This window comes from Taudactylus pleione, unplaced genomic scaffold, assembly GCF_031769625.1.
Source record: "Taudactylus pleione unplaced genomic scaffold, aTauple2 ptg000034l, whole genome shotgun sequence".
NCBI lineage: Eukaryota > Metazoa > Chordata > Amphibia > Anura > Myobatrachidae > Taudactylus > Taudactylus pleione.
Window position 1 is genome coordinate 3,381,202 of NW_028284436.1, and position 15,209 is coordinate 3,396,410.

The 15,209-nt window shown below is 49.6% G+C and overlaps 1 protein-coding gene across 1 annotated transcript in view; it reads right to left on the minus strand.

Annotated features, from left to right (window-relative positions):
• The window catches only part of CUNH10orf90 (chromosome unknown C10orf90 homolog), a 209,549-nt gene that overhangs the window by 104,896 nt on the left and 89,444 nt on the right, over positions 1–15,209 (minus strand). The window contains exon 3 of the mRNA XM_088452171.1: positions 681–1,617. Coding sequence (XP_088308297.1) covers positions 681–1,617 — 937 coding nt within the window. The remainder of the gene's footprint in view (positions 1–680; positions 1,618–15,209) is intronic.

Below are 15,209 nucleotides of genomic sequence, written 5' to 3' on the forward strand. Positions count from 1 at the left end.
GTCGGACGATTGTTGCGTTCTCTGCATGTGTATGCATTGTAATGCACATGTGCGAACTAGCTATTGCGATCGGGACTGCGATCGCAGTGACTATGCAGACCCATCGCAGAGTGATTGACAGGAAGTGCCATTTGTGCGTTTCAACGCCGTTGCAGGGGCGTGCATAAATTACTAGCCACTGCGATGCCCTATGCAGCCTGGGACCTTATAGCGTGCGTGGTTGTTAGCAATTTCTGAGTAAGGTCAGTGCTTGTGCAAGTGTGCGCGAGGCTGCAATGGTACTCGATTTTTACCGATGGTTTCACAGTCTTGTTAAACATTACGGATGTGTGCTAAGTAAAGTGGGCGTCCTTGTTTAGCACTGCAAGGGAATAGCGATCGCAATGGATTAGCATACTATCCAAGTTGAACTGCGTGCGTAATCGCTATTGTAATCGAAGTTGCGTACGGTAGTGAATCAGGCCCAATGTGCATTGCTAAATGCTAGAATTTTGGTGTACCCAGCAAAACTGCCGATGCAGTCCCTAGAATGTGCGGCGCCAAAACTACTTGCGCTGGTCCAGGCTCATGCCAGATCTATGGCGCAGGCTAAACTTCCAGATAAACCAAACCACAGGAAATCTGATCATGTCTTATTATTATTGGTAATAGAAACATATCACCCAGTCACTGATCCTCACCTTTCACATTTAAACAGTTAGAAACAGCTTGGAATGGCTCATCTTGGCATTTATTGTGTTGCGCTGCCTGAATTCCTTTTTTGGCTTTATCATCTGCATTTGGAAGTTCACATAAGGGACTTGAGGTTTGATATTCAGCTGGTCTAAAACGAATATGTCCCTCTGGGAGATCCTGGCGGAAATCAACTGTAGGCAATGCCGTAGGCTTTCTGATACAAGTATCGGCCGGCCTCGCTGGTGGACCCTTAATTTTGAAGGACCTTGTTGACTTATAAATTCTTTGGTTGGCTGCATGGTATTGGCCAAGAGGGAGGTAAAAGAACCTATCTAGATAAAAAATTGTTCTTGGAAAAGTCTGATTCCTTTTTATGCAGACAATGGAGCTAAACAATTTTGGATTCATGCCGTTGTGGCTTTCCTTTGATCCTACGCGATTGGCCTCAATGTTTGAAATGATGCCAGGCTGACTTGGGAGTTCCTGAGGCTGAAGGAATCCAGAAGGCTTGAAACTCTGACGATAATAGTCTCCGCTATCTAAATATCTACATTGCTGATTGTGTTCATCTGACGAAACAGGAGCCTTCATTAATAAGTCATTACTTCTGCACAAAGAAGAAGCTGGGTCACTGCTAATTTCCTTCGGAGCGTTGCTTAAAGACGCCATATATCTTCTGGTTGTAATTGTAATAGACGAAAATCCTCTCCTGGTATCCAGGCTGTGTTTTTTCCTGGCAGGATGGATGCTTGCTCTACGTGTAGCTTTATCTAAGGCTGTTTGAATCTCTAATTTGGTAGGAAGCGGTGTGTATGTTCTGTTAATGCTGACTGCATTGTGATTAACCAGAGATTGCAGCATACTGGAAGCTTTAGGGTCAGTGATCAGAGAAAGCGAGGGAAGGAGCCTCCTATCGTCTTCAGATGCAGACTCATCAATCATCTGTGAAATGAGGACGGATAATGTCAGTTTAGAAGTGTGCAATCCAAGAGAATTCTACGGGAGGAAATAAACTCAAATTATTCAAATGTTATGTTGTATAATACATAGTTGTTGTTTTTTTTTCATTTAGAATGATGGTGATGAAATTAAATTGTGTGATATGAATAAAATGCACAAAGCAAGGAACAATCCCAAAACGGAAAACTTCAACTATTCAGTTCAAGCCTAAAAAGTTGTTAGAGTTGCAAATCATTGCTAAGCCTTTCAAAACTGTTAGCCCTATGTCTTTATTTTTTATAGTGAATGCTTAACACAGAGGGGGTGATTCAGAGATGGACACAGGGAAACTATCCAGTGGCAAACGCAAGATTTCTAGAGGGGGGTTTCCAAATGCTTGATTTTAGAGCGAGTGTGGCCAGTCCATTAAGAGGGCAGAATTAGTACTTATCCAGCTTTAATATGCGTCATACAATGTGTATTGTGTGTCATAATTCCAGCATATACAGGATCACAGTAAGTCAGTTGATGCGGCAGTAAGCCATCCTGCCTGAGCTGAATGTTTTTATTTTAGATGTGAGCACCATTCCAGAGCATTGGAGCAAGTTCGGGAGTCTGGGGGAGCAGCAGAAGAACCTAGCACTTCCCTGGACATATATGTATATATTGGGCTCTATAGCAGTGCATCCCTAACAGTGCATGTTTTCCAGATCTCCTAGTTGGTGCACAGGTTATTTATTACTGCCTGATACATGTTAAAAGATCCACAGGTGGTGCTAATTATTTCATTTGTAATACTGAGAACTAGGGGTGAGCGGGTTCGGATTTCAGAAATCCAAACCCCCCCGATCCGAGGCCGATCCGAGTCAGGCTCGACTTTTCCCGCCTGACTCGTATCTGAAATCGAGGCAAAACGTCATCATCCCGCCTTCCGGGTCTCGCGGGTTTTGGATCCTATATAAGGTACCCGCGTCGGAGCCATTTTCTCACTCGGCTGTGGACAGTGAAGAGGGAGGGTGGGAGTTAGGGCTGGCTGGGCTGTGTAGTGTAGTGTAGTGCAGAGTAGTGTTGTGCTGCGCTGTGCTGCTGTTGTCCACTACTTCAAAGTCCATAGGGGCTGGCTGTGTTCTGCTGTGCTGCTGTTGTTAATAGGGGCTGTGTCCACTACTTCAAAGTCCATAGGGGCTGGCTGGACTGTGTTGTGCAGTCAGTTCTCCATAGGGGCTGTGTCCACTCCAAAGTCCTGTGCAGTGTCCCAGTCCTAAAGGGGTGCTGTAGTGTTGTCCAGGGGGTGCTCTGTCCATCAGGAGTGCTCCCCCCAAGTGCTAAAAAAATTATATTTTTTCTGTGTTTGTGAATTGTGTGCGCAGTAGCCGCACGTGCATCAACAAAGTAGTGCCAAGTGTGCGTCTGTGTCATAAGTAAAGGGCCGGCTGGCTTGACCGTTAAAGGGTGCTGTAACCCCCAAAGTACACTCCAGTCCAAACCAAAAAAAAATATTTTTCTGTGTTTGTGAATTGTGTGCGCAGTAGCCGCACGTGCATCAACAAAGTAGTGCCAAGCGTGCGCATGTGTCATAAGTAAAGGGCCGGCTGGCTTGACCGTTAAAGGGTGCTGTAACCCCCAAAGTACACTCTAAACCAAATAACAAAATATTTTCTGTGTTTGTGAATTGTGTGCGCAGTAGCTGCACGTGCATCAACAAAGTAGTGCCAAGCGTGCGCCTGTGTCATAAGTAAAGGGCCGGCTGGCTTGACCGTTAAAGGGTGCTGTAACCCCCAAAGTACACTCCAGTCTAAACCAAATAAAATAATATTTTCTGTGTTTGTGAATTGTATGCGCAGTAGCCGCACGTGCATCAACAAAGTAGTGTCAAGCGTGCGTCTGTGTCATAAGTAAAGGGTCGGCTGGCTTGACCGTTAAAGGGTGCTGTAACCCCCAAAGTACACTCCAAACCAAATAACAAAATATTTTTTCTGTGTTTGTGAATTGTGTGCGCAGTAGCCGCACGTGCATCAACAAAGTAGTGCCAGGCGTGCGCCTGTGTCATAAGTAAAGGGCCGGCTGGCTTGACCGTTAAAGGGTGCTGTAACCCCCAAAGTACACTCCAGTCCAAACCAAAAAAAAAATATTTTCTGTGTTTGTGAATTGTGTGCACTGTGGCTGCACGTGCATCAACAAAGGAGCAGCGCCAAGCGTGCGCCTGTGTCCCATAAGTAAAGAGCCGGCTGGCTCATTTCTTAAAGGGTGGTGTAACCCACAAAGTGCACTACTCTCCAGCAAAAATAAAAAAATATTTTCTGTGTTTGTGTGCGCTTTAGCCGCACGTATATATATCAATATAACATAAATGGAGGACCAAACTTTCTCCGATAAAAATAAAATAGGGAAAGATCAAGAACCACTTCCTCCTAGTGCTGTTGCTGCTGCTGGGAGTTGTTCATCATCCCAGAGAGGAAGTAGGAACACCACCACTTTTACTAAACAATTGACCCTCCAACAGTCCCTAGCGATGAGGATGAAGTACGACAGCAGTCATCCTGAAGCAAAACGTATAACTGAGGCCTTGACTGCTATGTTGGTGTGAGACGTGGGTCTGGTATCCGCCATTAGTGCAGTGGGATTTAGACAATTGATGGAGGTAGTGTGTCCCCGGTTCCAAATCCCGTCTAGATTCCACCTTCCTCCTCAAAGCAGCAGCGACAAGCGTGCATCTGTCTGTTAAAGGGTGGTGTAACCCTCAAAGTGCGCTCCACAAACAATAAAAATATTCTTATTTTTTTTTCTGTCTTTGTGAAATGTGTGGGCTGTAGCCGCACCTGCATCCTTAAAGCAGCAGCGACAAGCGTGCCTCTGTCTGTTAAAGGGTGGTGTAACCCTCAAAGTGCGCTCCACAAACAATTAAAAAATTCTTATTTTCTTTTCTGTCTTTGTGAAATGTGTGGGCTGTAGCCGCACCTGCATCCATAAAGCAGCAGCGACAAGCGTGCGTCTGTCTGTTAAAGGGTGGTGACACCCTCAAAGTGCGCTCCACAAACAATAAAAATATTCTTCTTTTTTTTTATGTCTTTGTGAATTGTGTGGGCTGTAGCCGCACCTGCATCCTTAAAGCAGCAGCGACAAGCGTGCGTCTGTCTGTTAAAGGATTACATCGGTGACAGCATCCAAGTAGGCATGTCAGACAGTCCGTACCTGTACTGGCAGGAAAAAGAAGCAATTTGGAGGTCCCTGTACAAACTGGCTCTATTTTACCTGAGTTGCCCCCCCTCCAGTGTGTACTCCGAAAGAGTGTTTAGTGCAGCCGGGAACCTTGTCAGCAAAAGGCGTAGGAGGTTGCTTCCACAAAATGTGGAGAAGATGATGTTCATAAAAATGAATTATCAACTCTTCCAGGGAGACCAGCCTCCAGAACGTACAGAGGGACCTGTGGTTGTGGATTCCAGCGGGGACGAATTAATACTCTGTGAGGATGAGGATGTACACAACACTGAAGAGGGTGAGGAATCGGAGGATGAGGACGACATCTTGCCTCCGTAGAGCCAGTTTGTGCAGGGACAGATTAATTGCCAGCTTGTTTTGTGGGGGCCCAAACGAACCAATCATTTCAGCCACAGTCGTGTGGCAGACCCTGGCGCTGAAATGTTTGGTTTGTTAAAGTGTGCATGTCCTGTTTATACAACATAAGGGTGGGTGGGAGGACAATTCCATCTTGCACCTCTGCCATCCTGTCTGCCACTGCAGTGTCACTCCTAGATGGGCCACGTGTTTGTGCCGCCCACTCGTGTCGCTTAGCATAGTCATCCAGCTACCTCGGTGCAACCTTTTCGACATAAAAACACTATTGTGAGGTGTGAGGTGTTCAGAATAGACTGGAAATGAGTGGAAATTAAGGTTATTGAGGTTAATAATAGCATAGGAGCAGAAAAACACACAAATTCTGTGATTTTAGCTGTTTTTATGCTTTTTAAAAAAAAAATACAGATCCAAAACACAAAACCCAGAACCCAAAACACGGAAGGGTGGTTTTGGCAAAACCAATCCAGATCCAAAACACGAAGAAAGATCCAGATCCAAAACACAAAACACGAAAAGTGGCCGGGGCACACCCCTACTGAGAACATGTAGCAATAGTAAAATTCTATTATACTATTTCTACTGTGGTCATGGTATGTGCTGGGGAGGGGAATTTCCAGGCATACGGAAACCCCCGTGTTTGCCTATGCTATCGGACGCAAGTGTCTGATGGTTTACTTCTGTGCATGCGTTTGGGCCGCTCTGCGGTTGCTGCACAGAGATGCAGATGGAGAGCCATGCAATTTCGATGGTCCTTTCTGTGTGTTAACTGGGGGGTGGCTACCAATCGCAGGCTTTGTCGGTGTAAGTGAATGCATCTAAAGATGCAGTAGCACTGAGATACCGTCAGCCATGGTCAGTCGGACAGTCTGTGACTGCCATAGACAAGTGCAATGTCCGATGTACTGGCCAATGGTATGCTGTAAGCGCATCTATGTGTGCACATTGGAGGAATTGCTCTGCAGACAGCGGGCATCTCAATAGGATGCCCATCAGCCACGGCATTACCATAAAGACAAAGTAGCCACTGCGCCAAAATATACAGCCGCTACTGCAACTGTGTCCACCTCTTATTCTCCCCCATAGTCTGCATTAAAAATGAGTTAGAGAAATGTAGGCCCTCAGTAAAAAAACAAAAACATAATAATCAGTTTGTCACTGTTTGTGTAAACCGGGACTTGCAGAGCCTGCAGGCACTTCAAGCAGAGCCTAGTGTGCCTAATAGATAATGTGGCAAGATCAGGGGAAGGGTGCTGCTTCTTGGGGTAAATAGTTGCTCTTGTCATACAACAGCCAAGTAGCAGCACAACAGTCCAGGCCTTGGTACCAGTAGACGAGCTAGTTTTATTATCAGCACAAAAATAATATGAGATATGGTAAGAACTTACCCTTGTTATCTCTATTTCTACGAAGTCCATAGGGTTCCACAGGATACCTTGGGGTATAGGTGATGACGTCAGTCTTCAGGCACCACAGAGTTAAAGTTTTCAGCCTCCCAGGATGCATCTGGGTCCCTCTCCTATACCCCGCCCCCGGGCCAAGGCATCTCAGTTACATCACAAGCCATAGGCCGAAGGAGGAGAAAAAAGAGAGAGAAGAAAAAAATCTGGACACTCACAAGAATCACATTCTCACCATAGGGAGACGGAAAAAACGGTGACCAGAATAAAGCCCATCTGCAGTACAGGTGCGACAGGGCGGGAGTCCTGTGGAACCCTATGGACTTCGTAGATATAGAGATAACAAGGGTAAGTTCTTACCATATCTCATATTTTCTACTTCAGGGTCCATAGGGTATCCACAGGATACCTTGGGGATGTCCCAAAGCAGTATCCTTTAAGGGTGGGGATGCTCCTGTGTTGAGAGGAGAATCCGCCGCCCCAAAGGAAGCATCCTGAGAGGCAAAGATGTCAAAAGCGTAATACCTCACAAAGGTATTGACAGAAGACTATGTAGCAGCCTTGCAGATCTGAACTGCAGAGGCACCACGTCTAGCTGCAAACGAAGGACCCACAGACCTAGTGGAATGAGCCCTCACCAAGGAGGGAACTGGAAGACCTTCATGAAGATAAGCTTCTGAAATTGCCATACGAATCCAGCCTGCCAAAGTCTACTTTGAAGCAGGCCAACCCTTTTTACGGAAGCCATAGAGGACAAACAAGGCATCCGACTTCCTAAAAGAAGAAGTGCGGTCAACATAAATTCTCAATGCCCGCACAACATCCCAAGTGGCGTCACCCACTGAAAGTCCAGGTGAATTGAAACCCGGCACAACAATTTCTTCATTGATGTGAAAACTGGATACCACTTCGGGAAGGAATCCCGGACGAGTGCGAAGCACCGCCCTATTCCTATGAAAAATCAGAAAAGGGGGTCTACAAGAGAGAACCCTTAAATCCGAAATCCGTCTGGCCGAGGCAATGGCCAGAAGGAATATGGTTTCAGCTGTAAGCCATTTAAAGTCCACTGAGTCCAGTGGTTCAAACGGCGGTCCCTAGAGAACTCTCAGGACCACAGCCCAATTCCAAGGCGCCACCGGTGGAACAAAAGGTGGCTGAATGCGAAGAACACCTCGCATAAAGGTGTGCACATCAGAGAGCGCAGCAATCCTACGATGAAACCAGACTGACAGGGCAGACACCTGCACTTTCAGAGAAGCCAGGCGAAGCCCATGATCCAGTCCGTCCTGTAGGAAAGCCAACACCCTAGACAGGCGGAACTCCCTAAGGGAATAACCTCTAGGTCTACACCACCGGAAGAAAGTATGCCACACACGATGGTAGATTCTTGCCGAGGAAGGTTTACGAGCTCTTAGTATGGTTTGCACCACGGAGCTAGAAAAACCCTCTGGACCTTAGCATGACCGTTTCAACAGCCACACTGAGTCAGGTCCGGGTGAAGACAAGGACCCTATGACAGCAGATTCGGTCGTAATGGTAACCTCAGAGGAACGTCTACTGACAGACTCTGGAGGTCGGAGAACCAGTGCCGTCTGGGCCACTCGGAAGCTATCAACAGTAGCGTACCTCCTTCTTGATTTGAATTTCCGTAATACCCGCGGAAGAAGGGAAAACGGAGGGAAAAGGTAGGCAAACTGGATCGTCTACTAGACGGACAGGGCATACACCAGAGACGCCTTTTCGTCTCATGTTCGAGACCCGTACACCGGCAACTTGTTGTTGTGCCGGGACGCCATGAGGTCTATCTCTGGAAGACCCCACTTGTCCACCAGACTCCGAAAGATGTCCTGGTATAAAGACCACTCTCCCGGTTCCTCCTTGCTGGTTTAAATAGGCCACCGTGGTGGAGTTGTCCGACGGAACCTGCACAGGGTGACCCTGGAGAACCGGCTGTGCCTGCTGGAGAGCTCTTGACACCGCATGGAGCTCCAAAATGTTTATTGGATGCTCCGCTACCGCCCGAGTCCACCTGCCCTGAAACAAGTGTGGACCCGTGACAGCTCCCCAGCACCGGAGACTGGCGTCCATTGTTAACAGGACCCAGTTCGCCACCCAGAACGGGTGACCCTTGTTGAGGTGGGTCGTCTGCAAACACCAGGTTAGAGACAGGCGAACATCCGGAGTGAGCCCCATTGTCTGGGACTTGAGACACTGAGGCAATCCATTCCATCTGGACCGGATCAATAGCAGCAGAGGTTTGGAGTGAAATTGGGCGTACTCCACCATGTCGAATACCGACACCATTGAGCCCAATAACCTCTTTGCCAAGTGTATCGACACTCGACGACACTGCAGACAACTGCGCACCCTCAACTACAAAGCAAGGATCTTTTCCACCGTCACAAAGATCCACTGCTGCCTGGAGTCCAATAAGGGCCCGAGGTGCAGGATCCTCTGAGATAGGGTGAGAGTGGACCTCTGCCAGTTTGTCAACCAGCCGTGACGTTGCAGTACCACAATCGTCAGATCCAGATGGTGTAAAAGAAGCTCTGGAGACCCCGCTATCAACAGGAGGTCGTCCAGATAAGGCAACAGTCGGACTCCCTGCGTCCGCAGGAGAGCCGCCATGACCGCCATGACCTTGGTGAATACCCGTGGAGCAGTCACCAGGCCAAAGGCAGTGCCAGGAACTGGAAATGTTCGTTGCAGATTGCCAATCTGAGGAACTGCTGATGGCGCAAAAGAATAGGGACATGCAGGTAAGCGTCCTGGATGTCCAATGACACCATGTAGTCCCCAGGTTCCAGTGCCAGAATTATGGACCGCAGGGTCTCCATCCGAAACAGAGGCACCCTCAAGGACTTGCTGAGGGCCTTTAGGTTTAGTATTGAACGGTAAGACCCATTGGGTTTCTGCACCAAAAATAGAATGGAATAGAAACCCAGGCCCCTCTGGGAAATTGGAACATGCACTGCGACCAGCACCGGGCGAACTGAAGCAGGCGCCCCCCACTTTGGGGTCCCCCAAAAGGAGGCCTGGACCGTCAGGCCGCAGGTTTGTTATCTGACCTAGGAGCCGGACGTCTGGTACTCCAGACCTGATTCTTGGGCTTGGACAATTTCTTGGCCCCAGCCTGCCGTGGACAGGACTGTACTTTAGGCCTACCTTGGGCCCTGTGAGGCCAAAAGGACGACCCACCAGCACTAGAAGGAATCGTAGCAGACAGAAGACATGCAGATTTTGCTGCTGCCAACGTAACTACAATTTTGTCCAGATCTGGACCAAATAGTACCTGTCCAGACCTTCTAATCCCTTTTTGGAATCCGCGTCTGCTTTCCAAGAAAGCAACCATAAGGTGCGACGAGCAGCCACGGCTGCAGAGGAGATCCTAGAGGTGAGCATACAAATATCTAAGGCCGCTTCATTAATGTAAGTGGCCGAGTCTCGGAGATTGCCCACCAACTCGGTCTGTTCAGCCGAACAGTCAGAGTCCAAAGACGCCTCCAAATTATCCGCCCAGCGCTCCATAGCTCTGGCTACCCAACACACGGCCAGAGCCGGTCTGGATGCTTCCCTGCAAGGGAATAAACGGATTTGAGGCAGATCTCCACCTTGCGGTCAGTGACATCCTTCAAGGATGACATCGAAGGCATAGGCAACGTGGCACTTTTGACTAGGCGTGTGACATGTGAATCCACTTGCGTAGGGGATTCCCGCTTAGAAAAATAATTGACCGCAAACGGATAAGCCATGGCTAAGCGTCTCTGGGGCTGAAACCGTTTACCTGGATTTTTCCACGCCTCCTCTAAATGATCCACTAATTGATCAGAAAGAGGGAACACCGTAGCCTCACCCTTAATATCCTTAAAAAGGCATATATGAATGTGGCCACCAAAGGATCAATATCCTCAATAACTAAAGCCGAGCGGACCGCTCGAATAAGACCAGGGATATACACCTTGGACTTAGCGTCCGGCTCTTTGGTACGGAGAGGTTCTTGGTCAGATAGATCCAGAATCTCCCCATGATCTGACGTCTCATCGTCATCCCCATAAGGAGCAGATAAAGACGCCACCGGCCGTTATGAGGCCGCAACACAGACTCCACCTGTAAAACATCGGACAAATGCTGAACCGATGTAGTTAAGAGTATTAACCCACGCAGGCTCCGGAGAAACCTGGGAAGGGACAGGGAGACTGTGGGGTACCATCAATTGTCTCTGACGACACCACTGACTGCTGGGACAAACCCGTCTGGGTAAACGCAGGTGGCGGAGCTAGCTGGCCCACAAGGGTTGTAAGCGCCTTAGCGAAACAAGCCCAGGGAGGTTCCTGTACCGGGACCGTGACCATAATCGGCCGTGACAGTGCCAGGCACTGGGGGCATAACCCCTCCGCGTTACCCTCCCCCTCCGCTATTGGTACCTTACATTTAGTACACATGAGCTGGAGAGGAAAATCAGTCTCAGACATGATGGTAAGTATGTGACACTCACACCTATACGTATTGGTATAGTGTGAATAACACCCTGCACACCGCGCACCGCAAGGGCTTTGAGCAGAGCAAGATCAGGGACAGTAATAAAACTGACAGTAGAAAGTGAAAGTACAGACAGCAGGCTAGCAGTTCAGTCACATACAATGCAGAAGAAACAAATCCCTGCACTATTAGTGCTGATTCTCAACTACTCAGACCCTCAGGCTGGTAGGACTCAGTGCTGCATACACTGACCTGTGACAAACAGAGGAGAGGTATGCTGGGGGACCTAGACCGCAATGCCACCGCTCACAGGCTTCCAGCAGTGTTCACCATGCTTTAAAGATGGCCACCGAGGAGCAGAAGATGAAGGAGGCCGGCCTGGGGAGGACAGCTGACACACTGTGGCCAATCAGGCAGAGCAGAGAGGCTGTGTGCAGCAGGGGAGGAACCGGCTGTGAGACAGGGAAAACGCGCTCCCCTGGCATGCATTTAACCCCTGGGACACCGCAGCGCATGCCGCTCAGCAGCGGCCCGCTGTCCCAGGGGGTAGTGGAAGTGCAGGTTGGTCGCCTGGCTCCACGCTGCAGCCAGTCCCCAGGGAGCCCCCTGCCTGGGGACTCAGGACCATGTGACCAGCGGGGACCCACCGCGGGATCCCGCTGCTTACCTGCATCCCCTTGGATCCGGCCATGGTCCAAAACTTCTGGGGACACCGCTAGCCGTGACCCCAGATGTCTACCAGCATCCCCGGATCAGTACCGGCGTTCTGGTACCGGCGGGGTGTAGGGGAGACGGCATGGACGTCAGTACTGACTGTCCATGCTGTACTCCCAGATGTGCAGCCAGCGCTGCCTTTAAAAGAAACTTCAGGGGCTCTTCATAGCCCTCCTCTGCACAGTGCCTCTGACTCCGGCCAGGCACCGACGAAACTGAGATGCCTTGGCCCGGGGGCGGGGTATAGGAGAGGGACCCAGATGCATCCTGGGAGGCTGAAAACTTTAACTCTGTGGTGCCTGAAGACTGACGTCATCACCTATACCCCAAGGTATCCTGTGGATACCCTATGGACCCTGAAGTAGAAAAACAAAACGTAAGAGTAAATCCTGGCCTGTCCAACTCTAACTAAACAGAATGATTCTCTCTCTCTCTCTCTCTCTCTCTCTCAGAGCGGAGGGACCTAACGTCTCATAAAACAGAAGCCTTTAGCACAGCACCTACATTCAGTAATCACAATGTCTGTCAACAGGCAGTGAGAGACTGAGCACAGAAACTGACACACTCTTTATCAGCCTCACACAGGTGGTCTGGCAATCAAGGCTGCTAATCAGCTTCTGTCTGCCAGACAGAAGTGAAAAACCTGGGACATATATATCTCCCCTTGACAACCTTTCCAGTGTTTTGTCACAATGAGTATTGCTGCCATCATCTGTGTATTCTTTGAAATTCTTTCTCCAGTCTCCACAAGGGCAACGCCATCATCGGATATGAAATTTTATTGCATTTGGCGTGCACTTTTTTTCTACTGCATTCTACAGTCAATTTGCATTAATATTATTATTATTATTATTATTATTATTATTATTATTATTATTCTTTATTTAAATGGTGCCACAAAGGGTCCATAGCGCCTCACATTAAATGTTTTTTTTTCTACAGACTGGGTTACTTTCATAGGGAACAAAGGGCCTGATTCAGACCCACTCGCGAGCGGCTGTACGCTCGCAAGTGGGTCGATGGTCTGCACTGAGCATGCGCACGACGGAGGGAGCTCCGTCGTGCGCATGCGCCAGACACGACGAGCGAAGGACTTTCCTTCGCTCGTTGTGTCCGATCAAAGGGGGCGTGCTGTCAATGTTGATTGACAGCACGCCCCCTTTGGTGGGCGTGCCGGGGGCGTGCCTCCCTGACGGGGGCGTTCCCACGGGAACGCCTCCCGTCAGAAGCCGGCCCACTGACATCACTAGTGATGTCAGTGGGAGTGATTTTGGCTCTGATAGAGCCAAAATCACTCCGGAGCTTGCGGTTGAAAACCTCAACCGCAGGCTCCGGCTCGCAATTTCGATGGTCGCGATGGTCACGACCATCGCGGCCATCAAAATGCACGCTCGTATAGCCTGTGGGTGGTGACCCACAGCTATACGAGCGTCCAGGAGGACGCTCCATGAAAAAGGAGCCCGGCCCTCATGCAGAGCGTGCGCTCTGCTCAGAGCGTACGGCTCTGAATGAGGGCCAAAATCTAATTTTGTTAGGACCACCCTAAGCATGACAGAATGATTGAATATTGTATATAAATCCTTATCCATGTTGGAGAGGGGCGATGTCTCTTCTCAGGTAACGACACACTGCTGGGGGTGGCATCACCAGGCCTTTTTGAGTACTGTATGTGCAAACTTTGCTTGCACCACTGTGTTAGAGTGTCACAGTGCTGTACAGACGTAGCACACATACAGGGCCGGTTCTATGGTTACGCATGGTACGTGGCCGCGTAAGGCGCCATGTAGTGAAGGGCGCCGCGGCCGCGACCATGCAGAATTACCGCGGTGCAGACTGTGTCTCTGTGACACAGCTGCACCGCGCGTGTAGCGCTGACCGGACGGAGTTCGGTCAGCGCTATACAGTGCCAAACACACAGTTGCCGGAGCCGGCAACTGTGTGTTTGTTTCAGCAGCTGATGAGAGTCTGTCAGACTCTCATCGGCTGCTGTAGCTCCCACTGCGGGAGCCATCTTCCGGCTCCCGCAGTGGGTAATGGGAGAGACGTCGTCATGACGACGTCTCTCCCATAATGCAAAGCGGCCCTGGAGAATGGTCGGGAGTAGCGGATATCGGCGGCGGGAGCAGGAGTTCAGGTAAGTGGTTTTTTTTTTGTTTTTTTTTTATAACGTGTGTCTCTACTGGGGGGGGCTACAAGGGGGGATTACTACTGGGGGCACTTGAAGGGGGGATTACTACTGGGGGCACTTGAAGGGGGGGATTACTACTGGGGGCACTTGAAGGGGGGATTACTACTGGGGGCACTTGAAGGGGGGATTACTACTGGGGGCACAGGAAGGGGGGATTACTACTGGGGGCACATGAAGGGGGGATTACTACTGGGGGCACTTGAAGGGGGGATTACTACTGGGGGCACTTGAAGGGGGGATTACTACTGGGGGCACTTGAAGGGGGGGATTACTACTGGGGGCACAGGAAGGGGGGATTACTACTGGGGGTACTTGAAGGGGGGATTACTACTGGGGGAACTTGAAGGGGGGATTACTACTGGGGGAATTTGAAGGGGGATTACAGGGGGCACTAGAAGGGAGGATTACTACTGGGGCACTTGTAGGGGGATTACTACTGGGGGCACATGAAGGGGGGGATTACTACTGGGGGCACAGGAAGGGGGGGATTACTACTGGGGGCACTTGAAGGGGGGGATTACTACTGGGGGCACAGGAAGGGGGATTACTACTGGGGCACTTGAAGGGGGGATTACTACTGGGGGTACTTGAAGGGGGATTACTATTGGGGGCACTACTACTGGGAGCACTTGAAGGGGGGCTACTACTGGGGGCACTTGAAGGGAGGATTACTACTGGGGGGACTACTACTGGGGGCACTACATGGGGGAAACCTCCACTGGGGGCACAACAATGGGGGGACTACTACAAGGGGGGACTACTAGGGGCACTACAAGAGGGGGGACTACTACTGGGGGCACTGTATAAGCTTACTAATGGGGGCACAAGGGGCACTGCACAGGGGGGACCACTACCGCGGGCACTGCACAGGGGGGCGCCAAAAAACCTACTCACTTACCAAAAAATTTGGGCTAGGGCCGGCCCTGCACACATAGCTCCCTTCAAAGACTTGTTAATCCTGCCTACCTCTATCGCCGCATTAACCCTGTGTTTTCCTCTGATACTAATAAACCATCATAGTAGTTAAGGACGTCTGTATGGACTAACATCCATTTCACATTCAGCTGATACGTGCTGTAACCATATAGGCTTTACAAATAATCTCTAGTCACAATCACTGTATTTTATACGCACACACTGTATACCCCATACGTGTGTGCACAGGCGCACTCTTTCCCATATGTTAACGCTCTATGGATTTACCTACCTTGTCCAGCAGTGGGCGTCTCCTTCCTCAGCTA